Source organism: Xenopus tropicalis, chromosome 10, assembly GCF_000004195.4.
Source record: "Xenopus tropicalis strain Nigerian chromosome 10, UCB_Xtro_10.0, whole genome shotgun sequence".
NCBI lineage: Eukaryota > Metazoa > Chordata > Amphibia > Anura > Pipidae > Xenopus > Xenopus tropicalis.
This window is the reverse complement of record NC_030686.2, coordinates 18,760,953-18,788,713: the sequence shown is the minus strand read 5'-3', so window position 1 is coordinate 18,788,713 and position 27,761 is coordinate 18,760,953. Positions and strand designations below refer to the sequence as shown.

The 27,761-nt window shown below is 40.4% G+C and overlaps 1 protein-coding gene across 1 annotated transcript; it reads left to right on the top strand.

The window, feature by feature from the left end:
* Positions 1-276: 276 nt before the first annotated feature.
* tgm5 (transglutaminase 5) lies at positions 277-27,736 on the top strand. Its single transcript, XM_031894770.1, has 13 exons — positions 277-524; positions 3,155-3,328; positions 5,542-5,784; positions 8,669-8,787; positions 10,125-10,253; positions 16,007-16,184; positions 16,356-16,494; positions 20,313-20,416; positions 20,581-20,820; positions 21,456-21,857; positions 23,061-23,221; positions 26,072-26,205; positions 26,846-27,736. The coding sequence occupies exons 1-13, from the start codon at positions 515-517 to the stop codon at positions 26,991-26,993; spliced, it is 2,181 nt and encodes a 726-aa protein (XP_031750630.1). The 5' UTR covers positions 277-514; the 3' UTR covers positions 26,994-27,736.
* Positions 27,737-27,761: the final 25 nt, after the last annotated feature.

Genomic DNA, 27,761 nt, shown 5'->3' with positions numbered 1-27,761 from the left:
TATCTTTCAGTTCAGGCCCTCTCCTATTCATATTCCAGTCTCTCATTCAAACCACTGCCTGGTTGCTAGGGTAATTAGAGTCTAGCAACAGATACATGCTGACCAATTGCAAATTGTCTCAAGCTCAATGTCATACTAAAAGTAAATTTTATGGTGAACAACCCCTTTAAGTCACTCCTAAGTTTGGTCTGAAAGCGTTCCCATGATAAAAAAGCTCCAAAGTCAGCAAACCAGTTATAAACTCAGAAATCAGGTTATGTCGACTCCTGTTGCTCCACCTTGTTTTGTTTTACACATTTTTTATCCAGCCGGTAAGGAAGCTGACAGCCACCTAGAAATCTGCTTGCGGAAAGCCATAAATTCCAAAAACAAACAAGACATCGAAAGGATAAAAACAGCAGCGAGAGAGGAAGCGCAGGGTGCAAGGAAAGGAAGCCGAGCAAGCAAGGACAGGAGGAAGAGGAGGCAAGGATAAAGGCAGAAAGAAGAGCCGAGGCAGGTAGAGCAACATACGATGACTGCAGGTTTGTATTGCACTGTAGGCAGAAATGAGAAACAACAGCAATAACCCACTCTCCTGGGCCAATTACTTATGTTACAATAGAGCAATAGAGAATGTGATATCTCTTACAGACAGGTGGATAACTTCAGCATGTTATATCAGCGACCATGCTTAACAATAGCAAGCCTTGGCAGATGTATCTAAGTGGTTAGGGGAATCATTTTCTTGGCTAGTTACTTCTCTTAACAATGAAGTTAACTTTTAGTATGTTATAGAATGGTCAGTTCTAAGTAACTTTTCAACTGGGTTTTTTTTTTTTTTAATTATTTGCTTTCCTCTTCCGGCTCTTTTCGGCTTTCAAAACAAGAGGGTCAGAAGACTATTGCTCTGTGAGACTACAATTTCATAATTATTATTACTTTTTATTATTGATCTTTTTTATTTAGGCCCTCTCCTAGTCATATTCCAGTTTCTCATTCAAAGCACTGCCTGGTTGCTAGGGTAATTTGGACCCTAGCAACAATCTGGCTGCTAAAATTCCAAGCTGAAAAGTTTACTGAAAAAATAGCAAAATAATTTAAAAAAACAGAAATAATAAAAAATGAAAATCATTTGAAAATTGTATTAGAATAGCACTCAGGTTAAAGGTTGATTTAAATGTGAACAACCCCTTTAAGGATCTATGGATCCAAAGCATCGAAAAAGAGTATAAGGAGTATAGGCAGGCATAAGTAAAGCATTCAGCAGACAGGCAAAATTATTTTTCCACTGAAATAAAATGATGCCCACGTGCACCATGGACATTATTTGGTTGAACAGCAAATTCAACTAAATACTAGAACTAAGTACGGGGCTTATATTGGTCTACATGTGCGCAGTGGGCCCTGACTGCAGCCTAAAGGAGGCAGTAAAAATGTAAAAAATTGACCTAGGAAGCAAACTACTTATTTTCACAGTAAATCTCAGTGTAAGAGACTTCAGAACTTCTGTAATGCCACCTTAAAGGGGAACTCCACCTAAACACAACTTAAGCTTTTTGATGTCAACAAGGAAAGGAACATCACAGTGAAATGCATTGTGGGTTATATAGTATCTGCATGCTGCCTGTAAGCTGTGGAGAAGTTGTTACAATTTGTAAAATTAAAGTTTTAGTCCCTCCTCCCCTTCCAAGATTTCAAATTATGCAGAAAGAGAAAAACTGTTTTACCGCTGGATTTCAGCAAACAAAAATGGTATTTTTTCATACTTTTTGAAGGAACAGATTACAGTGATTGGTATATTGGGGGTTTCAGTGTTGTATGGGGCTCTTTAATAAATTTTTGTATGGATGCCGGAGTCCCCTTAAATTCAGATCTTTCAGCTCATCTTTACTATCTAGCCATGAGTCTAGGTCACTTTAAATTGAAAAGTGCTTGTCGTTTTATTAATTTTGTAATAATTACGTGGGAGCGGGCAAAAGACCAAGAACCAGTACAGTATGCCCTGGTATGCCCAGGCTAGCCCTATCTATCTCTGCAAGGTGACTTGCTACTACTACTTGTGAGAAAGAGACTCCACACTTGATAAAAAGTGTCACAAATAATTTTCCTAGCCTTTCATCAGGGGAGGAAATAAATAGCATCTACACATTTATAAACCTGTTGCTTGCAGCAAAGTAGGTAACCGTAGAACAGAGTATAAATATGGGATACGTTATCTGGAAACTCCTTATCCAGAAAGTTCAGAAATAAGGCCATGTCTCATACACTCCATTATAAGCTATCATTAATTCTTATTGGAGGCAAACCAATCCTATTGGGTTTAATTAATGTATAAACATTATTTTAGTAGACTTATGGTATGGAGATCCAAATTACAGAAAGATCCTGTATCCAGAAAACCCCAGGTCCCAAGTATTCTGGATAACAGACCCAATACCTGTACAACAGAGTGAGAGTACAGAAGAATACAGTAGAACAGCAAGGACTACATTATATAGAGTATAATAGGGTGTAGTACTGTGGAGCAGTTACAAGTAGGGCAAAAAAAGAACACATAAGAGTACAGTAAAGAAGCAAAGAGTAGAAAGAGTACAACATTACTACATCCAATATTCCCCATTGAATGAAACAGAGAATAGTCCTTGGAGGAGCAATTAGATATACTAAACAGCTTCTTACCTCCCAAATGGTGAAAAACAACTACGTTCTAGTAATACATGCATTACAGCTATTGCTGTTAGAATGAGCTGCTCTGGACAGCAGTGTACTGAGAAAGAGCGGGAAAGTATTTGGAGGAGCTTTCACCCCCCCCCCCCCCCCCCCAACTGCTTATACATTTTTCCAAATTGGGAAAACCGGGCAGGTAGTTTTGACCCTGACAGCCCTACCGAAAACCGGACTGTCCGGGTCAAAACTGGACAGCTGGCACAGTCACTGTTTATTGGGCTGGAGGGGGGCTGTTTGGGCCTCTGTGTACTTGAAATGCCTTCCCCGGGCCCCGCATCCCGTTCATGGGAGCTGCTTTCCCTACATTTATGCCACCAGCTCTGGGAGTCTTGCGTGCCTAGAAAGGCCTATTTGTTAACGAATGCATGATATAATGAGATGCCGGAACTTGATACAACAATAACCATGACCGACTTTCTTTTTGGTTTCTCTTGCAAAATAACAGAGATTGCATATTCAGATTTTCAAATCAAAAGAAATAATAAAGCCCACCATACAGATGAAACTGGGGACAGACGCCTATTTATTAGAAGAGGACAACCGTTTTTTATCACCGTTCACTTCAAAACAAGGGGCTTTCAGCCAGGACAGGACAATGTCATTTTCCTTGTGGAAACAGGCAAGTTAATGCAATTAAAATTTCCAGGGATTCACTCAAAATGCTTGCTAAATCTTGAAATGTATAGACTAAGGTTGCCACCTCTCCTGCCCAGCAACTCCGAGCAGGGAGGACGTGACGTCACGTCACCTGCTTCTGTATTGCCTGTATATACCCAAGGGCCAATAATCATATGCAAAATATATGCCTAAAGCAGTGCTTAATTACATAATTAGTTGGGGCCGATTCACTAAAGGTCGATAAAACGAGCACTATTTATAGCATGCGGTAAAAATGTTATCACTTCTTATTTTTTGCGACTTAATGCTCACTAAAAGGACACTTGTCATAACTAAAGCTGGCCATACACGTGGCGATCCGACGATGTTTCGTACGACCATCGGTCGCACGAAACATCGTCAGATCCGCCACACACCATTCAGGGCTGAATCGGCAGGTAAGGAGGTAGAAACAATAGGATTTCTACCTCCTTCTGCCGATTCAGCTCTGAAGGGAGAATTTTGGTCAGGCGCCTTCTATGGCGCCCGATCAAAATTTTCTAACTTGGCCGATCAGCGAGCCGACCGATTTCAGCAGCTTCCTGCGATATCGGTCGGCTCGCTGACATGCCATACACGCACCGATTATCGTACGAAACGAGGTTTCGTACGATAATATCGGTGCGTGTATGGCCACCTTTAGAAGCAATGTTGTTTGCGTTATTTAACTTGCGATGTGCGATTTTCTTGCGTTATTTCTGCCGCGTGCGTTATTTGCCGCCACACACGATATATTTCGGCACGTACAATATTTAGCGCACGATATTACGCACGTAACCATTACTTTCTGAAAACTACTGTTCTGAAAATGACCATTTCCCTGAAAACTGGCGGCTGCATCACTCTAGGGCCAACACATACTTGAAAAAATCCCACTGCAAACTCCATGTTGTGTTGCCAAAACCATAGGAACTGCAATGTTGTTTAAGTACCGCCTGCCCCAAGTAGGTGTTAATATTCGCATAGATTAAAGTAATATTTTGCGCGTTTAACGCTTCATATGTGTTTGCGAATCATGAGTTAGTACTATTTCTATTCGCTAATTAACGCAATGCGTTAGAAATAACACTTGTGCGTTTTTTTGTGCATGCGATATGCGTCTTAACGCATGCGAAATTACTTTGATGAATCGGTACTTATTTATCGCATGCTTTTTTAAAAAAAGCATGCGATAAGCATTATCGACTTTAAGTGAATCAGCCCCATTAAGTCATTGAGAAGTTGTCTTCTCTTCATTTCAAAGGTTTGAACTCTGATTTAAAGACTTACCCCTTTATGTAATAAAATACACTAACAGGGTTGGACTGGGCCGCCGGGACTCCAGGAAAAATCCTGGTGGGCCCCGGCGGCCCAGACATGACCCTTGCTGGCACTCCCCCTGCCTGACTGCTCCTCCCCTGACGCGTTAAATTTACACGTCCTGGGGGGAGGATGTCAGGTGCGGGGCCCTGCGAGGGGGGTTAGGGGGGCCCCTCGGGGGGGAGTTAGGGGACGCGCCAGGCGAGGGGCCCCGGTGGGCCCTTCACCCCCCAGTCCGACCCTGTACACTAAGGGGCTGATTTACTAATCCACGAATCCAAATCCCGAATGGGAAAAAATCAGATTGGAAACGAACATTTTACGACTTTTCCGTATTTTTTGTGTTTTTTTCGTCGCCGCCACGACTTTTTCGTGAATTGACGCAACTTTTTCGTAGCCGTTACGACTTGCGCGCATTGTCGTGACTTTTTCGTAGCCGTTACGACTTGCGCGAATTGTCGTGACTTTTTTGTATTGAGCGGTAGTAAACGGCTGGCAAACCTTTCCGATTTTTTCGTGACGGCTACAAAAAAGTTGCGACAATTCGCACAAGTCGTAACGGCTATAAAAAAGTCACGACGGCGACGAAAAAAACGCATTTGGACGCTTTCGATCCGTTCGTGGATTAGTAAATCGGCCCCTAAGTTTGCCCAGGAGCAGTAATCCATAGCAAACAATAAGATGCTTGCTTTTAAACAGGTGACCAGAAAATGCTCCCTGCTGATTGATTGCTATGTCTTTTATTACATTACCCCATATTTGCTTTACCTCTAGATAGGGTTGCAGCTTCCCTACGTTAATGTTATGGGAAGGGAAATCTTTTAACACCTGTACTGAACTTTACCTAATATTTTGTCAATGCTTTTGTAATGCAAGGACCCTGGCCTGACGAATCCTCTGGAACAAAAGCCATATTCCCTTTATCAAAGGCTTTAAACAAAACAATGTGGAGTGCCACACTGGAGAACAATGGAGCCAACTCTATGGTCCTTGCCATGCTTTCTCCCCATACTGCTATCATTGGACAGTATCAACTAAAGATGCAAATTAGCAGTGGGACAAAAACCACCAACTACAATCTGGGGACATTTGTGTTACTGTTCAACCCTTGGTGTGCAGGTACATTTTTTATTCATTCATTAATTGACTCTGATAAAATTGTTGTTGAGCAGAAAGAGGTCATTAAAGGGAAACTCCATCCAAACACTATTTAAGTTCTTAGAAAAGTAAACATTATTTCAAGCAACTTGCGCCTTTTTTTATGATTTAATGTAATAATATTGTTTGGAACAGTTCCCTAAGCCTGGCCCCCTGTTCTCCTGCTGATCTGGCTGACTACTTTGAGACTCAATAAAATGTAACAGTAGTCGGCTATTCTCAGCCTGCCTTTAGCCTGCGTCCTCCAAATCCCACAATTACCTGCACACATGATGTCAATAAGGAAAGGAACATCACAGTGCAGTGCATTGTGGGTTATGTACTGTAGTTCCTGCATACTGTTTGTTACAGTTAGTAACATCAAGGTTTTAGTCCCTCCTCCTCTGCCAGGATTTCAAATTATGCAGATAGAGAAGAACTGTTTTGCAGATAGATTTCAGCATATAAAAATGGCATTTTTTCGGATTACAGTGATGGGTATATTAGGAGTTTCTGTGTTGTGTGGGACTCTTTAACAAATTTTGGTTCAGAAACTGGAGTTCCCCTTTAATGTTGTTTTAACGAAAAGGAATCTGCATGCTACTGTATTGTATATTATGTTTGGGATTCAACACATAACCTTGTTTCCAGAAAGCAATGCAAATCTCTGCTCACAGCAAGGGAAGCATGCAGAATTTCAGAAAAGATAAATACTCTTTACATTCTTACAAAACATGCAGTATTTACATTTTATTTTTCTCGTCGCACCTACTATTTGCAATTTCCATTTGTTTATTCAAACACCAGTCAGGGAAGAGATTTTTGCACATTTAATAACCCAAAAGCATAACTTGTTAAACAGCAAAATACATTCGCTAAGCAAATTTCTAAGCGATCAGACACACAGTCCCAAACTAGAAATATGGAGGTATGATTTTCCTGTATGATGTAATCTGCCTGTAATATTGATTCTATGCATGCATCATACTGGGCTTAGGGGCAGTTCAGAGAACCAATAAGTGAGAGCTTGCACTGTGCCCATTGTGGTGGCCAACACTAGCAGGTATAGATAGTCTAAGGCAGGGGTCCCCAAACTTTATTATCCATATGCAACATTTAAATATACAAAAAAAAGGTGGGGTGCAATGCAAGTGTGAAAAAGTTGCTAGGGGGTGACCAATAAGGACTGTGATTGGTTATTTGGCAGCCCAATGTGGACTGGCACACTACAGAAGAATCTGTTTATATATATCTGTAATATAACTACTGACGCGTGGGTCACTCGGGAGAAGATTCAAAAGAGACTTGAAAATGTAAAGGTAAATAAAGGTCCAGGACCAGATGGGATTCATCCCAGGGTATTAAATGAGCTGAGCGCTGTGATTGCCAAACCTCTTCATTTAATTTTTCAGGATTCGTTGAGGTCTGGCATGGTGCCGAGAGACTGGCGGATTGCTAATGTGGTGCCGTTATTTAAAAAGGGTTACCGTTCTCAGCCTGAAAACTATAGGCCTGTTAGTCTGTCATCAGTAGTAGGAAAGCTTTTGGAAGGGGTAATAAGGGATAGGGTACTTGAATACATTGCAAATTCAAATATTATAAGCATGGTTTTATGCGTAACAGATTTTGCCAGACGAATTAAGTCGCCTTTTATGAGGAGGTGAGCAGGAACCGCGATGCTGGAATGGCAGTTGATGTCATCTATAGATTTTGCTAAAGCGTTTGATACAGAACCTCACAGAAGGTTAATGATCAAATTGAGGAATATTGGCCTAGAACATAATATTTGTAATTGGATAGAGAACTGGCTGAAGGATAGATTACAAAGAGTGGTGGTAAATGGAACATTTTCTAATTGGGTCAGTGTTTTTAGTGGAGTACTGCAGGGGTCAGTCCTTGGTCCTTTTCTTTTTAACTTGTTTATTAATGACCTGGAGGGGGGTATAGAAAGTAGTGTTTCTATTTTTGCACTAAATTGTGCAAAACTATAAGTTCCATGCAGGATGCTGCCGCTTTGCAGAGAGATTTGACAAAATTGGAAAACTGGGCAGCAAATTGGAAAATGAGGTTCAGTGTTGATAAGTGCAAAGTTATGCACTTTGGTAGAAATAATATAAACGCGAACTATCTACTAAATGGTAGTGTGTTGGGGGTAGTTTGTCTGTAAAAAAGGCGCTTGTGAGGGGACATGATTACTCTATACATAGAGGGGATTATAGGCAGATAGGGGATGTTCTTTTTTTCCCCATAAAAACGATCAACGCACCAGAGGCCCCCCCTTTAGATTAGAGGAACAGAGTCTCCATTTGAAGCAGCGTAGGTGGTTTTTCACGGTGAGGGCAGTGAGGTTGGGGAATGCCCTTCCTAGTGATGTAGTAATGGCAGATTCTGTTAATGCAGGGATGAGTTCTTGAACAAGCATAGTATCCAAGACTATTGTGATACTAATATCTATAGTTAGTATTGTTGTTGGTATATACAGTATAGTTTATGTATGTGAGTGTATAGATTGGTAAGTATAGGTTTGTGGGTGCTGGGTTTACTTGGAAGGGTTAAACTTGATGGAGTCTGGTCTTTTTTCAACCCTATGTAATTATGTAACTATATGTCAGAGCCAAACCACCATGGTCTCCTCTGCATTTCTGAAACCATGAGTTGGCCCTTTTCTTAGTAAATATGCCTGTTAATTCATTAGCTACATAAAATTGTGCTGTTTTCCCTTTCTGTCTCCCACCCTTTTTATAACAACCCTATTTGCTGATGAAAACAAAATTCCTTGGTAATAAAATGATTTCTCACTACCATTACTTGATTCATCTGTCCGCAAAAAGTTTTATACAGAAACTCTCTTGTCTCAACTTGATAGATGATGATGTGTTCATGGGAAATGAAGCAGAAAGGCAGGAGTATGTCATAAACGATTATGGATTTGTTTATCAAGGAAACCATAACTGGATAATCCCCTGCGCTTGGAACTTTGGACAGGTTAGTCTATTTCTAGGAATTAAAGAACTCCCTATTGTAAAATATAAGTATATAACACACACAAACCACGAATATCCTGTAAATGTGATGTAATCAGTTATAATCACTGCTTAGTGATGTAATATGTGTCACATGACTACATATATATAAATAATGTAGCCCCTGTTGCAAAATACAAGGATATTAGGAGCCCTTAATATGGTTATAGAACTCCGTGATGACTTGTATTTTACAATTATCATTAAGGCACCAGGATAAGTGATTTTGGTCATTGAAGGGTCTATATATACTAAATAAAGTAACCCCTATTTTAAAAAGTCAATGAAATGCATGGTAACTTCTAATTTCCTTTTATTATGCTATGGGGGGAAGTATATCATTTTTTATAATGTACAATGACACCAATCACAAAGCAGTGATAGCCAATGTATGGTGGCCAAATAATAAACATAAAAATAAAATAAATTGGTATAAATTCTCTCAAAGTGATCCTCTGCACACTTGTGCTGTTTACATTAATATTCTATTTTTACTGGTTTCTGATATGTTAGCAGTTTTATACTCCTGGGCAGGCTTTCAGCTTAACAGCTCTTTGAAGGCCCAGTGTATAAGCGACCTTATATATGCATTTTCTATGGACTTACTGTATTCAGTTAACCCTACTGTTGTTGACAAAAAAATAGCAGTCAAAAAACATTAAAAATGGAAAAAAAAACAAATGCGTGCTAGCACTTTTCCCCTGGTCATATTTTTCATAGACTGGCAGTGTTGGATTCGGATTCCAGGGGCTCACCAGAAAAACTCAGACCACAGGCCCACTTCCAGACAATTTTTCTTTCTCTCATCATTCAACCTTTTTATTCTCCTAATCTCTTTTTCTAATCTCTTTTTTTATATACTATAATCAATTCTTCCATCTATTTAGCCCCTTTGTTCCCATGCCGAAATAGGCAATGGCCATGAAATAGGCCAAATGGGTAGAAGCAGGAGGGCCCACTGACATGTGGGCCCATCAGGAGTTTTCCTGGTATCCTGGAGGGCCAGTCTGGCACTGTAGATTGGTACCTATCTGCCAAGTTGTTTTTTTTTCCTTGGAAAAAGTGCCCAAACCCAAGTGATTTGGTCCAACAGTCTAATTCTCCTTCAGATGTGGCTTTTTATTAGTAGATCAATACGTAGATCAAAAGAACTATAACGTTAAAAAGGACATGAGCAGAAATGCCCAGGAAGGCTGATTTAAAAAAAGCAGAATTTAAAAAAAGGCTGAATATGCCAACACTGTGTTTATAAAAATGTTCCCAAAATATCACACTAATAAATTAATTGTTTCGTTTTAGTTTGAAGATGACATTGTGGATATTAGCCTAAAGATTTTAGACAAGAATTTAAACTACATTCAAGATTCATTTAAAGATTTAAAAAATAGGAATAACCCTGTGTATATCAGCAGAGTCATCTGTGCTATGGTAAGTGCCCTGTTAAAGGAGAATAAATGTTTGATTGTGGCCAACTGTGGCCAGGTGGGTTGGACCTAAAGAGAATGGGGTTGGCATGATGAGAATATACTGACAGGCTTGCTTATCCAGGGAGTTGAATGAGCGGATCTCAAATGAAAAAGGAAGGGGTACCGGTTTCGTACAGGTTTAGTTGATGATCTTCTGCATGTTTAGCAACAGTAGACCATATTTTCCATTCAGACTGTGGTCTGTGGAAATCTGCCTTGTAGTGGTCCCAACATGGAGAGATTTCGGAGCAGGATTGAACATGTAGTTCCATAGGCAGTTTATGCATAAAAAAGAAACACTGCTTTATAAAAAAAAAGTAGCATGAAACAACATGTCAACAATGGCTCATTTCCTTCCACTAAGTGCAATTGTGGTCTCAAGGTTTTCCCACAACCAGTTGCGTGAAAGTCCTATTCATTTAATAAGAATTTTTGTCTCTTAAAGTTACCAGGAGCGGCTTTTCCCTGCCCCTGGTAATTTGCGAGCTGCCAACTGATGTGAGTTTCTCAACTTGCCTCATGGCTGCAGTGCCCCTGGGTACTTGCATCAAAAGGCGCTCCTTGCACTTCTGCATAGTTGCACCCTGCACTGCTCTGTTCATCCTGCCCCCTCTTGTGAATTGAGCACAGCGCCCATATTGATGCAGGGGAACTTTGAAGCTACCAACACTTCTGAAGGTGGCAATAGCTACAGGGTTTAAAGAGCAGCCTGCTTCAGTCGACACAGCACACTTGCAATCAAGACTTTTCACCCAATACGCTTTAAAGTGCAAGTGTAACGGTGCAATGGCTACTTTCCATGCAGAACATAACATTGATGCAGTACGTAAAGAGCACTTTCAGACACAATCAGTATGTTTTTTTACCCCCAATTAAGCATTTTTTTCCCCATAATTGTTTCAGTTGCAAGGGGATATTACACCAGACACAATTGCAGCCAATGCATTAATATTGACACCCTCTCAATTTGACACATCAGCAGATGGCATTTCCGTGTTCTGCGTGAGAGTGCTGTGTGCCCAGTTCTTCTGGTGCATCTGCTTTGGTCAGTGTGCGATCTGTGGGGCTACCACCTGAATTGGAGGTGGTGGTAGCCAGACTGGCAATCTGTGGATTTTGTCAAGAGCCAGAAGGGCTGCTGTAAGATGCCATAGGCAGTCACTATTTAGTGGGCTGGTGGGGGGCTGTTTGGGCTTCTGTGTACTTAAAATGCCAGGGCCTATTGTGACTCCCAGTCCAGATCTGGTGGTAGCTCCAGGGCTCCCCTGCATTAGTAAGTGCAGCAGCACTTGACTACAAAAGTGCAAGGAGTAGATGTTATGAAATGGGGATTTTACACAACTGACTGCCAGAAATTTGTGAGCCTGTGATCATAAATGACCCCTATGGTTTTTGCACACTGAGCTGGCACTACTTTGCTCAAGTTTCACCAAAAAAATCTGAAAAAGGAGGTACATTTTTTCATTTGATATTAGATATATATAATATACAGTTTGGTAATTTCCCTATATCCTTATAAACGGTGCTTGGTGACATCATGAGTTATAATCAGAGCTTAGTGATGTAATTTCTGTCACATGACTCAATAAAACTTGTATATTATAATAAAGTACCCCCTGTTGTAAAACATGAGGATATTAGAAGTCACTTTGGAGTTTTATGACCTGTATAAAACCCTGTATAGGGTTATCAAAACATACACATCAAACAAACCTGAGGTCTATACCGGCTTAAACTCTGTTTACCAAGGCCAAAGTTTACCCCTGGTCCAATAATCCCCAGCACCCAATCAGCAGGTAGCTTTTACTGTTCTGTTTCAGGTACAGTTCATTTCTGTGGATTACCTTGAACCTTGCCCCTGTTATACAATTCCTTAATAATTATTGCCCTGAAAATAAGGATTTGACATCACCATGGTTACTCAGCAACTTGGCATTAGGGTTTGCACACAAAATTCTTTCTGCCTTTATAGACCAATAAAAGGTTTAAAAAAAGACCTGAGCAGATTTTTCCTTTCCTTTGCCATGTGTTTGTTCTGCCCCGCACATTGCTAGCCAAGGCTGTAATGCTTCCACAGTATCATCTTCTGCTTATTATGGGCACGGGAAATGGAATAATAATTAAAGAGCTCACATCCATCTGTAATTTCATTTGAGCTAAAAGTGCAACCAATTTCCTAATGCAGAATCATTAGCACCACCATGTGTGTACAATGCTCTAAAGACCCCAAAAAAGTAACCCGAAAGAGCCTTTGGGGAAGCTTAAAACTCCAGGGTTCTTCTGAATGAAAAACAATGGCTCAGTTTGTTTGGCGACCTCCCTTAAATACAGTGGTTAAACTTTGACCCCAGGTTGGAGCTGGTCTTTACCAAAAAATACACTGGTTTGAGTATGGGATCGGTTATCCGAAAAACCCGTAATCCAGAAAGTTACAGGAAGGTAATCTCCCATTGACTCCATTATGAGCCAATAATTTTAACTTTTAAAAATGATTTCCTTTTTCCTCTGTAATAATAAAACACCTTGATCCCAACTAGATATAATTAATGCAATTAAGGAAGAAAGAAAGAAGATCAAAACACTGAACCACCCACAGCTGTATTAGTTCTTAGACTCAGACCAAGTTAAAACTTAACCTTTAATTAACCATGAAAATATATCAAATAGTTAAAAGTAAGGGGTACAGCTCGGTGACACACTGAGGTGCCCACACTAGCACTCTGTGCCTGGTTTAGGGAGAGGAGCGGGGGGAGAAGAGTAAATGTGGGATTAGCTATACCTGTGCTGGTTTGAACGACGCACCACCCACCAACATCGTTTAGGACCACCACGCACCCTTTACCAGACCATACCCTCTTCCCCTCTCCCACACCATCAACACCCACGGCGCTTCAACACCTGCCTACCCAGCTAGGTTAAAATAAGTGCCTGACGCACATTTTGCTCAGTAAGCCCAAGCTTTTTCAAAGGCATTAAAGTCAGGCGGATTATGGGGAAAATTAAATAGACAAAGGACTGCCCCCCTAGTTTGAACAGACCAATCATACTTGCCCCTGGGAACCCACCCCAGAAAGTATCATACTCAGTGCCACCCCCCCCCCCCCCCCCACCTCCTTTCCACTCTGTATGTGTATACTGAGTAGCATCTCCAGGGAGACGTTAAAAACAGGTGCGGCACTACAGGGTTTCCGGCCTCACGTCTTCCTAGCAACGCCTCTCCCAGCACGAGCGCTAAGCTCCTCTCAAGCAGGCGCGCCACTACAGGAGAACTAGCTTTGCGTCTCAATCGCAGCGCTTCTCCCCATGCAAGAGTTCTGCTCCCAATGTATAGTTATAATTACTTTTAATAAATCTAGACACAGGCATTAATTCAATATGGGAATTAAAAAGATTGTCTATATGGGATCATGGTATTGAGATAACCATTACTCTATATTTCAATATAAGCATCGTAAATTACAGGGAGTGCTATAGGGAAATATATCACAAGGCATAAGAGATTTAAATCATAGTCAGTCAGATACAGTATTTCCTTAGGCACAAGTTTCAGATAAAAACATTGGGGGTAATGCTCTCATTTAAGCCCCCAGATCCACGTGTGTTCATGAGAAAGATCCACTCACTCTCCTTTCTCAACAAAACTGTTTCTAAATCTCCGCCTCTAATCCCCATGGAGATATGTGATAAACCCATAGCTCTCAATTCCATACTGCTATTCATGATGGCATTCGTAAAAGTGTCTGCTGACAGGTGGTAGTTTTTTTTATGTGCCTTTACCAAATCAGAGGCATTGTCAGTACTAGAAATATGCTCCAGTACTCTCTGTTTAAAAGCCCGATAGGTCTTTCCTATATATATCTTATCACATGGGCACCTGAGCATATAAATGACTCCTTCAGTCCTACAGGTAAAGTGTTGTTTGATCTTATGTACAGCACCAAATCTGTCTGTTAACTGGCATAGATTAAACATGTATTTGCAGGCCCTACATTTGCCACAAGCATGTGTCCCATTCGGGGTCCTGTTAGTCGGTGGCTTGTTCCTACCCAAAAACTCCTGGCCAATGGCAGGAACTAGAGCTGGATCAGTCTGCAATACATGCCAGTGTCGAACGAGAATCTGTTGTATCGAATGCCATTGATTGTTGAAAGTTCCAATAAAGCGTATTTAAGGAGTGGATTCACCTTTGTTCGGTAGCAGATTAGTATGGGGTGTACAGATTGCACGGGAATATGCCCTATTGATCACGTTATGGCTATAGCCCCTATCCAACAACCGAGCTTTCAATTCACCTGCTCTCTGTTTGAATATATCTTGAGCAATTCCGCCGCAACCTTAAATATATAATTAACCCTTATTGGAGGCAAAACAATGCTATTGGCTTTATTTAATGTTTAAATGATTTTTTAGTAGACTTAAGGTATGGGGATCCAAATTACGGAAAGATCCCTTATCTGGAAAACCCCAGATCCTGAGCATTCTGGATAACAGGCCCTATACCTCTACTATTCAGTTGAGCATCATGATCTTTTGTCCTGATCTATGTGTGCTAGTCTACTCTGCATGCAAGTGGTGGGGGACACTGGATGCACTCAATGGGATAGTATCTTGAGCAAGTGTCAGCCCAGGGTTTGAGCTGCAGAGGCCCCTCACTCCTTGTCTCAAACCCCACCTCCCCCATGTGCCACCTCATCATGTACCTCCACTTGTTAAAACCTTCACCGCACACTGATCCACCCATTTTGGGCATGCAACTAGCCTGAGGCAACAGAGCTCATGATGACTGGAGCCTATGGGCTTTTCTCCCAATAAAGCCTTAGCCTAACAAGTTGGCACCCCCAGTGATTAACTTTATTTTGTCCTTTAAGTCTTAAGTACCAGAAATCACTGGAGTTTTAATATTTTAATATTGCAGTTAAAATTGGGATGGGATGCTTTTGGAAGTAATTTTTACTTGAAGTTCTTAAATCTGACTGTTTTGCCAACTTGACTGTCCCTTCTCAGCCTGTCAGATATAGCTTCTAATGCTAACGGACTGCTGCACAAATATGGCAGCCCCCTCATAGAGAAACTTGGGTGACCAGATAGGTAATGTAAAAGCATCAGGCAACAGTTTAATTCTGTTGTCAGTATCTCTTGAAGGACTGGAGCCCAAAACTGCACAGCATACTCAAGGTGAGGTCTAGCCATGCAGCCAGTGTATCGGTCACTTGGGCGTTTCTGGTGTCTACTACATGACCATAAGCACGGTGGGATATTCACCTTTGCTTAAGAGTCACAGTATGCCATTTCCGAAAGTTGTATATGTCTATAATAAGATAACAGAAAAAACAGACACTTCCAGGACAAGTTTTGATTTTTGGATAAATGTTTTGGACTTATAGATGATTTATTAGCAACCAATTCAATTGTCATTTTATATCCATTATTAAGACAAGTATTAAGGACTAACGACCATATTGTATGTGGTCAACAGCAAACCCACAAATACATGAGGCTGCACCTCTGTGCTGTGATTCAGCCAGCTGGTTTGCATACAGTAGGTGAACCCTTTTATAGGGATGGCCCGGAGTAGTAGAAAATACTGTGAAAGATAGATTAGAATTGGACCAAGGAATATCATGAAAAACAAATTGCCAGATGTGTATTTACATTGGGATGCTACTCTTCATTCTGTTACTTTTCTGCTGCTGTTCATTCTCTATTTTATTATAGATCAACAGTAATGATGACAATGGGGTGTTACAAGGAAACTGGTCTGGGGACTATACAAATGGTGTCTCCCCATCTGCCTGGAATGGAAGCATACTCATTTTGAGACAATGGTATAAAAGTGACTGTCAACCTGTGAAATATGGACAGTGCTGGGTATTTGCCGCTGTTATGTGCACAGGTAAGTGAACTGTATTAAGACGGGGGGGTGTAGGAAATAACTCAGAATAGACCAATGGCGATATATTAATGATATGTTTTTAAAATGTCCCCAGTTTCTTGGGGCCACAGTATAAAGAACCATGTTTCAAGAGTTTCCCTACTCTTCTCTCTGTTCCTCTCACATTCCTAGTGATGAGATGTTTAGGAATCCCTGCCCGGGTTGTGACCAACTTTGACTCGGCTCACGACACCGACCAGAACCTGCTAATTGATGAATACTATGATACAACTGGAAAGAAATTAAGTAAAGAAACTAAAGACAGCATTTGGTGAGATATCAGTTTCCTAACAGGGTAAAATTAAAGTCTGTCCTGGGGAAATGCAGATCTATGAACAGTCATCACATGTTAATGGTTCTTGGCCCCTCATATCTTCATTTTTGTATTTTCTATTCATATAGGTCAGTCAGGTGACTTCAAATCTGCTTGCGCTGAACATATTTTATGCCTATTGTTTTAATCAAAAAAATATATGGTTGTTATTTCTTCAGCTAAACAGGGAAATAAAAGCTACTCCATGTAAGCATTTAAGAAATATAAGTCAGAGGGGACAGAAGCTGCATTAAATAAATATATACATTATAACAAGTGTTGTAAAATAGCAATCCGGAAGGCAAAGATAGAAAATGAGGAGTGCATTGTGGCAGACACCAAAACTAACACCAAAAAGTTTTTTAAGTATATTAATAGTAAAAAGATGCAGGTTGAGGGTGTGGCCCCATTGAGTTATAGTAACAATATGGTTACAGCAGATACAGAAAAGGCAAATGTACTAAACCAGTTCTTTTCTTCTGTGTATACAGTAGAGGAGCCAGAGTGCCAAGTCCCACCCAATAGCTTCACTGTTGCCTCAGCTCCAACTACACAGTGGTTGACACAGGATATGGTGCATAAAGGGTTACACAAGATTAATGTGAACAAGGCACCTGGGCCAGATGGAATACACCCTCGGGTACTGAGAGAGCTAGGGGCAGAATTACAGTGGCCTCTGTTTCTGATATTCCCAGACTTTTATCTGGTATGGTACCTATGGATTGAAGGAAAGCTAATGTAATTCCTATATTTAAAAACGGATTATGATCTCAGCCTGGCAATTATAGGCCAGATTGTAGATAATAAACTTGGCTGTAGCAAGCATGCCAGGAAGCAGCTGCAAGGGCAAACAAGATTTTGAGCTGTATTTGGTCCACAAAGGCCCCATCTAGAATATGCCATGCAGTTTTAGTCTCCATTTCTCAAACAGGACATTATTGAATTAGGGAGGTTACAGAGAAGGGTAACGAAGCTGGTAAAGGGTATGGAGAGTTTGGTTATGAAGAAAGACTGGCCAAATTAGTGTTGGTGTAGGAAATAACTCAGTGAAACAGTGCTCGCTGATACATTAGATAACTTTAAGAAGGGGTTGGATGGCTTTTTAGCAAATGAGGGAATACAGGGGTATGGGAGATAGCTCTCAGTACAAGTGAGGGAATACAGGGTTATGGGAGATAGCTCTCAGTACAAGTGAGGGAATACAGGGTTATGGGAGATAGCTCTTAGTACAAGTTGATCCTGGGACTGGTCTGATTGCCATCTTGAAGTCAGGAGGGAATTTTGTCCCCTCTGCTGCAAATTAAGGTGGCCATACACGCACCGATATTATCGTACGAAACCTCGTTTCGTACGATAATCGGTGCGTGTATGGCATGTCGGCGAGTTGACCGATATCGCAGGAAGCTGCCGATATCGGACGACTCGCCGATCGGACAAGTTTGAAAATTTTGATCGGGCGCCATAGAAGGCGCCTGACCAAAATTCTCCCTTCAGAGCTGAATCGGCAGAAGGAGGTAGAAATCCTATTGTTTCTACCTCCTTACCTGCCGATTCAGTCCTGAATGGTGTGTGGCGGATCGCCACGTGTATGGCCACCTTTAGAGAGGCTTCAGATGGGGTTTTTTGCCTTCCTCTGGATCAACTAGAAGTTAGGCAGGTTATTTATGGGCATCAGTGTTGGACTTGATTGATGTCTTTTATCAACCTAACTTACTACGTTACTATGTATGTTTGGTCCTTGTAAGGTAGATAATTAGATTCCAATAATAAACTCCTTCTAACAAACAGTCACATCAAAGAGGGACTGGAGGGAGGGGGTATATACTGGTAATCTGTTTATCTACCTTGCAAGATAAACATGGGGGCAGGTTTATCAAAATGAGAGTTTAGAGGATAATACATTAAAACTCACACACATTCTCTTCATTCCTATGGGATTTTGAGAAGCATATTTATGATTTGTTGAACTCTATTACCCATTGATAAACACACTTTTAAAAATCCCATAGGAATAAATAGAACGTTTTTATGTTAGGCTCTAAACTCACATTTTGAAAAATTAGCCCCATGGAGTAGATTTAGGTTCCCGGTTTGCCCTGTTTAGCTCAAGGAGTTCTAAAAACATTGATTTTTCCTGATTTAAACATTAGGCAAAAAGTATGTTCCACACAAACCCTATTCATTTAACTCATGTTGGACAAGAGGGTATACTGCCCCTTTAACTATCATTGTTATAAATCATTGTTGCTTAAAGTTACCTTCTACCTGGCAGAAAGTCAGGACTTTTCTAGTAACCACTATGGGAAGTAAAATGGAACCACAATATACAGATCAGTCCATCTTTGACATCGTCGGCCTGCCATACTGACCCTCTGACCTGTTTTGGCTACATGATAACATCCTGGTGGTCTGCCCTGCCTCTGAACCAGACTCTAAAAAAAGTTTTATAACCATTTTTTTCCCAGAACTGCCACTTCTGTTTTAGAGACACCCTCAAAATTTAGAAAAAAAAATGATTATCAGATGTTCATTTTCCTGTAAACAAAGGAGAGTGATACATACATGTTTTCTATACCACACGTATTCCCAGTAGACCACAGGATTACACAATCCCAGGTACCTTCTCTACCTGTGCCACCTCCCGTGTGGTCTACATAATAATGTGCACTAAGGGGGAGATTTACTAATCCACGAACGGTCCGTAGGCGTCCGAATGCTTTTTTTGTGTAATGATTGGTTGCGACTTTTTCGTAGGTTCCGCGACTTTTTCGTCGCCGTCGCAACTTTTTCGTATATTTTCTGCGACTCTTTCGTCGCCGTTGCGAAAAAATCGGATTGGTTTTTCCACCGTTTACAATTGCTCAATACGAAAAAATCGCGACGGCGACGAAATAGTCACGCAAAATACGATAAAGTTGCGGCGGCAACGAAAAAGTCGCGACAAATACGAATTTCTTTTGTGCAAAGAATGATATACTAGTATAGGTTTCTGTACAATATATATATTAGTATTTTCCACTTGATTTTGATAAAAGGGAGTTCAGAGTCCAGAAATCTTATTACAGGTATAGGATCCCTTATCAGGAAACCCGTTATCCAGAAAGCTCCGAATTACGGAGAGCCTGTCTCCCATAGACTCCATTTTAATCAAATAGTTCAGAATTTTAAAACTGATTTCCTTTTTCTCTGTAGAAATAAAACAGCATCTTGTACTTGATCCCATCTAAGATATAAATAATCCTTATTAGAGCCAAAACAATCCTATTGTGTTTAATTACTGTTTTATTGATTTTTTTAGTAGACTTAAGGTATGAAGATCCAAAGTACAGAAAGACCCCTTATCCGGAATACCCTCGATCCCGAGCATTCTGGATAACGGGTCCTATACCTGTATTAATAGATATTTTGACATTAAAGGTAATTTCATTAATTTTGTTTTTGGGTTTTCTCTCTAATTAAAATGACCACTGACGGTTCATATTTCTTATCTGGACACCCTTTTAACCCCTCACTTGTAACTGCTTTAAAATGTATGACTCCCTCAGTCTATTTTCTTTTGTGGAAACAATGATATACTAGTACAGTATAGGTTTAGTATTTTCCACTTGATTTTGATAAAAGGGAGTTCAGAGTCCAGAAATCTTATTATTAATAGATATTTTGACATTAAAGGTAACACATATATGAGACTTTCATTCATTTTGTTTTTGGTTTTTTTGAGGGCAAAAATACATGATATATAATTTATCATAAAGAAACCTTAATTTGTCTTTTAGGAACTTCCATGTGTGGTGTGAATGTTGGATGGCACGTAGAGACTTACCTCCAGGATACGGAGGGTGGCAGGTGCTTGACCCCACTCCACAGGAGGCAAGCAATGGTAAGGGTCAGAGAAAACTATAAGTTCCTCAAAAACATTTAATTTATGGGTACCTCTTGGACTGTTGCCAATCCCCACTTACCCCCCAGCATGAACATATCTTTTCCTGCTATACCAGAGAGAGTTACACTTGATGTGATCCAAATCATTCTCCATTCCCTTAGGGATCTTTGTCTGTGGTCCTGCTTCAGTTAAAGCTATCCGAGAGGGAGACATACACCTCAACTATGATGCTCCATTTGTCTTTGCCATGGTGAATGCAGACTGTGTGTCCTGGATAGTCAGCACAAAAGGAAAAGAGAAGTATCACTGTGATCCGCATTTAGTTGGAACCCAAATTAGCACAAAACGTGCCGGCAGTGATGAGCGTGAAGATCTGACCCATCAATATAAGTATGAAGAAGGTATTAATGGCTAACTGAGCTGGATTACTCAGTGTAGAAAGGAGTTGCCACTTCCTGTGTCAGATACATAAATTACAGCATACCCCACTAGTTAATGAATACCTCCCAGCAATTTAGGTAATGCCCTGTTATCTGCCCTTTTTATGTCCCTCTTTGCCACCAGCATGTCAAAGACTCGGTTCTTTCCAGTTATCCAAACTCTATTGGTCCTCCAGTTCAGGTCTGTCCCAGAGTAGTCAAGACAAGTGAGATGTATTCAAGTGGCACCAGATGGCAAATGTCCTGGGAGAGCACACTTCCTGGTCATGCGTTTTTATTTAAAACACAAAATCTGGAGGAACAGCAACATGACAGAACTGATCAATTAATTGCCCTTTAAGGCTGCTTGGTATTAGGATGTTGCGTGCAACTCTCAGCCCCTTGTAATCCAATATCTTGGTTTGATGGAAAGCTGCTTGTGGTATGTGACCCACATAGAAAACACTGCCATAAAGATACCTTGCATGGTGTACCTATATTTATTAATCTAGAGTATATTCCTAGGAGATCATAGTTCCCTGTTTATAAAACATTGACTATTTTTTACTCTTCTCGACTCTTGACAACAAGAATTCTCCATGTCCCTTCAAATTTAGAAACAGCTGAAGAAAGGAAAGCGTTTGAGAAGGCCATCAGCCGACTGCACAAGGGAGGTGCGATTCCAAACATCAATGAGAGTGAGCATATGAATGGAGCTAATGGAACATCAGCCAATGGTATCACTCCTTCCCCTGATGAATCTTCTAGATACACACCTCAAAATGAAAATTCAAATCTTAATAGCCCCCTGAGAGAGGCTTTACTGTTGTTAAAGTTTAAATTGACCGAATCTCCCCAGCTTGGAGAAACCATCAGTTTGGTGTTACTGGCTGGAAATATGGTCTCCACTGCCAAAACCTTAAAGTTGTCCTTGAGTGCCCAGGCTATGAAACATGATGGCAAACCAGCTCAGCAGTTCTGGAGGGACTCTATGTATGTGGAACTTGGGCCACATGAAGGTAAACTGATGTGTTTTATTTGTTTCTTTCAAATTACTATTATAATATTGACAGTTTATAACGTTGACAATTTATTCTCAGCACAAACTAACAGCCTTTGGATAGTCATAGAACTGCCAAAGTCTCTATGTAAGGTCACCATTCCATTTATTCCCTTTCAGCTGACTCAGGAGAATGAAGTAGGTGGAGTTAAGAGGTTGAGAGCTCCTCCCACCAGCTCTACATAGCCTGTGCTATGTGACAAAATAAAAAGGAGGGAAATGTAAAGAACTGGATTGAAGATTAAGATCAAAACATACTTTTCACTCCCACAGTGATGTACCATTACCTCACATTAGGTATATACATACACAAGAGAAATAGAATCCATTTGTCGATGAGTTGGACTTATCTTGATATTAGAATATTGTTTTTTACGGTGTGTCTACAGACATTATTTTGATATTATTATCAAAATATTTGATATAAAAAATATTTGATATTGATATTTCTTCCCACTGTATTCAAATGGCAAGGCTAACTAAGGTTCTCTTTATTTTTAAAAATTCACATTGTTTCACAGACCCATGAGTGTACATTGAACACATAACTTATAATTTATTGCAGCCCAGCACAATAGTCATGGATCTCTTGTACACAAACGCAGGTGCCACTTAAATATGGCAGACCAATGTATTACATTTTGGGTGGTGTCCCCCCAAACCCCATTACATGTCTTAATACCCAAAGAACTTTCTTGGGGTCATTCACAAAAGAAATTAGCACAATGGAGATCACTTGACATAGTCCATCTAAGCATCCATGCTCCTGTGCTTCCATATGAGAGCAAATTGAGTCCATCCTGAAGGTGTGCAAGTGACCCTTGGGAATCCTGAAGCTACCATGACCCTGGAGAAAGCAACAGCTCCAGGGTTCCCACAGTAGGTTAGCTCAATAGGTTAATCATTCTCATACCCGCTAAATTGGATGCAAGCACCCTTTTCAACACATGCTTCATAAGTGATGCAACCTTAAGTCTGAAAATGTTTGATGCATCTTAACCCTACTCTTTGGAGTAGGAAGTAAAGTTGGAAGTGACCCTTTCTTTCTCTACTCTTCAGCCAATGTTTAATCATATTGTAGTGGGAAATGCATAAAAATGTGAGACTGGTATTGTTAAAGAGCTGTAGGAAGGTAATTTGTCTCCAATGTTCTTTTATACAGAGAAATGGCTTTTGTTCAAAATCCCTTATGCAAAATATGGACCCTCCCTAGAAGACAACCATTTGATCCGATTTATTGCCGTTGGAGAACAAAACATTACCTGGGAGAAGGTTCTAGTGGAAAAAGATGTTAACTTGGCTTTACCTGCAGTGGTTATTAATGTAAGTTTTTGTTGTTGTGTTGTCATATATCTACTGCTCCTGAAGGGACTGATCCACAAAATAATGAGATAATTGCATGATATAAAGTGAAATCAGACTAGAAAGATTTCTGATTGTAGAACTGGGGGTTCTTGCTATGTGTCATATTACAAAAAATTAATTCAAATATGATATCACCTCAAGTCAAAGGAGGATTTCCTTGCTTTTTGCATCAGGTGTATTTAAAATAGAAAATTAAGGTCACCAACAGTATTGTGAACATGTTGTTCCCAACCCCTTTGATGTTGCTTCCAGTGGCCTCAAAGTAGGCAGCCATTTTTAAATCTCTGGCTTGAAGGCACGTTTTGGAAGCACGCAGATACAGTTTTAAACTAAGCAAAGCTCACAAGTGCTCACAAGTTATATTAGGTGAACCTTGTATTTGCACAACTTTGGTGATCCATGTGCAGCCCAGGAAGCCATGGAAGAATGTGTAAGTCCTGGCCCAAAAAAACTTTTACTGGATGTAAAGCATCCTATTAGCAGACACAGTTCATTCTACCTAAAGTCTGCTTGAAGGATTTTATGTTAAATAATAAAGCAAAAAATGCCAACTAAAGAGAACACCAATAAATTCCATGCAAATGTTCAAGGTATTGTAGTAGGTTAAGAAGCATGGAGGAAACTTAAGATGAAGTAACTGTGCACCCTTGGCTGAGTTGGTGGGTTAGATGTATGGGGGTAACTGATCTAATCTGTGGCTCTGATACCAGCATCAGCTTGCTTGGAGTTTTTTGGACTTTTAGACTGCCCCGTTTGCAGTCCAACATTTGACTGGGCTCCCATTTTGCCTCATGACAAGGTTACAGGTACAGTATATGAAAACTTTCTATGAGTGGGCCCGTGCATAGGGTCGCATCTATATGGAACCTATATGTTAGAGAGAATAAATATCTAAAATAAATTCCCCAGCTCACTGCCAGATACTTGCTGCTAAATTCAGCGGCAGAGCTGGTGCCTGCGCAGGACAATAGGTGCATGTACAGGACAAATGTGCCATCTGTGCGTATTGTGTGGAAAAAGGGGTACAATGAGGTCTGTTGCCTAGGAAAGCACTGGACCTAAATACAGCCCTGGTATTAGGGAGTATCCATAGCAGCAAATCAGCATGAACCTCTAATATAAATTATGGTCTGGGGCCTCCTAACTTTTGTATGGAACCTCCCTAGGGCATTTAGCCTCACAGTTTAGAACCCTCTACCCTAGAGCCAGTGGTATAACTATATGTTACCCAGCAAATTCATTTTAGAGACCCCCCCAAACTATATACAGTATATAGATATTTTGAAATTGGTTTGCTTTGCTTGGCAGCCCTGCAGCCTCAAGGTCTGCTTCTCCTATATTTAAGACTCTGCCTTAAGGTGGCCACACACATGGTGATTTCTTTCCAATCTTTCGTGCGACCATCGGTCCACACTCCACAGATGTTCAGGGCTGAATCGTCAGATATGGAGGTAGAAACAATAGGATTTCTACCTCCTTCTGCCGATTCAGAAGTAGATTTTGCTCAGGCGTCTTCAATGGTGCCTGATCAAAATCTTTTAACCTGCCTGATCAGCGAGTCGACCGATATCTGCAGTCTTCTGCGATATCGGTCACCTCGAGGTTTTGTACGATATCATTGGTGCGTGTATGGCCAGCTTTAGAGCCATTAGCAAAGTTCAGACGAGAACTATTGTTATGGTCTGTAATCTAAAATATATTACTTTTATTACCATGTAAATAATTCTATTGTGTTATAATCCAAATTCAGGATATATAAGCACCCAGTGGTAACAACAGATTCTATGGTTCCAAATCTCAATTTGATCTTTGCCACTCAATGTGGTTACCGGCAGCATATTGCACAGTGAGATCAAACCGAAATTACACTAAGAGGGTTAAATATAAAAGAGATAATTTTTCCTTTTTACAGTTTGCACATATTTTCAAGATGGTTCCAATTTACAAATGATTCCCAGATTTAAAAACATACAATTGAAATACTAGAACAGCAAGCTAAATTGGCAATAACAAGTGCATTGTTGAAAAATTAAAATTAACCTACCTAACATTTTGCCAGAACTGTAAATATAACCAGCAGCAATGAGGTCAAAATTACCTAGCGCCACCAGGTGGTTTAACATGTGAAAGGCATGCAGGCGTGTGTTCAGAGGTTTTTTTTTTTGTTAACAACAGAGATATAAAAAATTTTTGGCAGTCGGTGTCAGTGACTCCTATTTGAGACCTATTGAAAACTTGCTAAGAATAGGACATTCTATAACATACTAAAAGTGAATTCGAAGGTGAACCACCCTTTAAGTGACACTTCTGTATTGATCTGTGAGGCTACAATTTTATTAATAGTGGTGCTTTTTCTTACTTCTCTTTCTCTTCAGTCCCCCTTTTATTTATATTTCAGTCTCTCATAAAAGCCAGTGCCTGGTTGCTAGGGTAAATTGGATATTGTCCATAAGGGTCAAGAAGGGAGCATGCAAGGGGGTGGGCAGAGGCTGAATGTGGGTGGAGCAGGGTCAAGGCATGACCAAAATGCCCCAGATTGCTTTGGATCCAGGTTAGCATATCTGGATAATCCGCTTTCTATCAGCAGTTCTAACTAGAAGCTTGCAGAAAACAAGGCCTAGTTACCCAAGTGGCAATTACATCACTATGGGTATGACCAAACAGGTGAAAACTGGATATAGATAATGCAGTTTCCTAATACCTGTATAGATAACAGTTAACAGTTAACCTAGGTATAACCCCCTGTAAGTGCAATTCAAACATAAAGACATAAGCACAATGAGCCTCTCATTCTCCTTATATTTCTAGTTTCTTGAACTTGCTGTTGTGGACAAGACATGTAAAGCGGAGCTCTCCTTTTCTAACCCCATTAATGAGGCGATACATGACTGTCAGATCCTGATTCAGGGCAGCGGATTGCTGAAAAAACAAGTAAAATTAAAGTAAGTGCACATTACTAATAAGGCAACATAGAGCTCACAGTATTCATATTAATGAAATATAGTTATACTGAACTTGGGGTTCCAAAAATTCCTGGATCCAGTTTGAAGTAGAACATGGGGTTAGTTTTAGACCCCTTACACATATGCAGGGCCTCACCTAGGTACAGTAGGTGGAGGGTGGTGCATCGGGCTTTGTGGTGCAAACTAAACAACTATATGGTGGTTCTTGTTGGTACTAAGACTGATCTAAAAGCCTTTGGCTCCAAAAGCAATCCAACATAGGTTGTAGCCCTGCTACCTTACCCCGTTATAAATAAATATTCACCCTCAAGCCCAAAGATGAGCCAAGAGACTAAATAATAATAAATGCACTCCTTTTTGTGCCTTGAAACTCAAGGGTCACATAGTCTCTTAGTCTTAAGACTTTGCCATAGATGACAGTAGCTCAGGACTAAGGCTACCTACATTTCTCCCCCAACCAGGGCACAAAAACTTTGTATTTTTGAAAACATTTTTTACATCTTTATTCAGTAGTTAACACAACATTTTAAATAGGGCCCTGTTAGTTAATTCTACAGTGAATCCAACTCAACTTCTTCAGTGAGGTTTGTCCTCTATTGTTTTATTGTTTGACATTTAGCATGGGCACCATGAAGCCAGGACAGAAGGCAGTGGTGGCGTTTGAGTTTGTTCCATGGAAAGTGGGCTACAAGCAGCTACAGGTGAACATCAGCAGCAACCGCTTCAAGGGACTCAAAGGTTTTAAGAGTGTGGTGGTTAAACCTTGAGCCTGGGCATCATGAACTTTTTGAAGGAACCATGATGGAGGTCTAAATGAAGATACTGAAGTGTAAGCAACTGAACACATTAAAGGAAACAAATGTCTTGGCGGAAGGAATTCATGAATACTACATACATGTGTCTATCTTTACAAGGAGGGAAACTTCTCAGTAAGAAGCTGGAAAACCAATGGGAATGTAACCAACATTTTAAGGTGTTAACAAGACTGTTGTTGACTCGACTCCGGATATTTCATTTGGGCTTTACCTCCTTAGCTCCTGTACATCTCTACACAGTTTTATGGGGGGGGGGGGGGTTATTGTAAAGATATGGGGCCACTTATCCAGACTCCTCATGGGGCCATTTGTCCAGACTCCTCATGGGGCCAATTGTCCAGAAGCCTCATGGGGCCACTTGTCCAGAAGCCTCATGATTTGACGCCTACTAGATAAGAGGTTTTCCTGGATTTTGGAGTCTGTTTAACATACTATTTAACTGGCACACCAGGCAGGGCAGCAACCGTCCACTGCTTCCACCTCACTTTAGTCTTTTGTCAAAAGGGGGAGAGAACTTGCAATCTACTCCCAGATTTTTCTGGATTAGGGAGCCCTTCCAATCCCAGGACACCGGATAAAGGTCCCATACCTGTATTAATCATTTTATGTAAGTAGATTAAATGTTACTAGAAAAAGTTGATTGAACTGATTTCTTTAAATGTACTCATTTTTAAATTAAAACATTTTTAAAAGAATGTCAGAGTTGTGTGTATATATATA

Excerpts from the sequence above, each read along its gene's own strand:
- tgm5 (XM_031894770.1), top strand. Across the intron at positions 5,785-8,668 it reads GTTCAACCCTTGGTGTGCAG|ATGATGATGTGTTCATGGGA; the intron begins GTACATTTTTTA and ends TCAACTTGATAG. Across the intron at positions 8,788-10,124 it reads GCGCTTGGAACTTTGGACAG|TTTGAAGATGACATTGTGGA; the intron begins GTTAGTCTATTT and ends GTTTCGTTTTAG.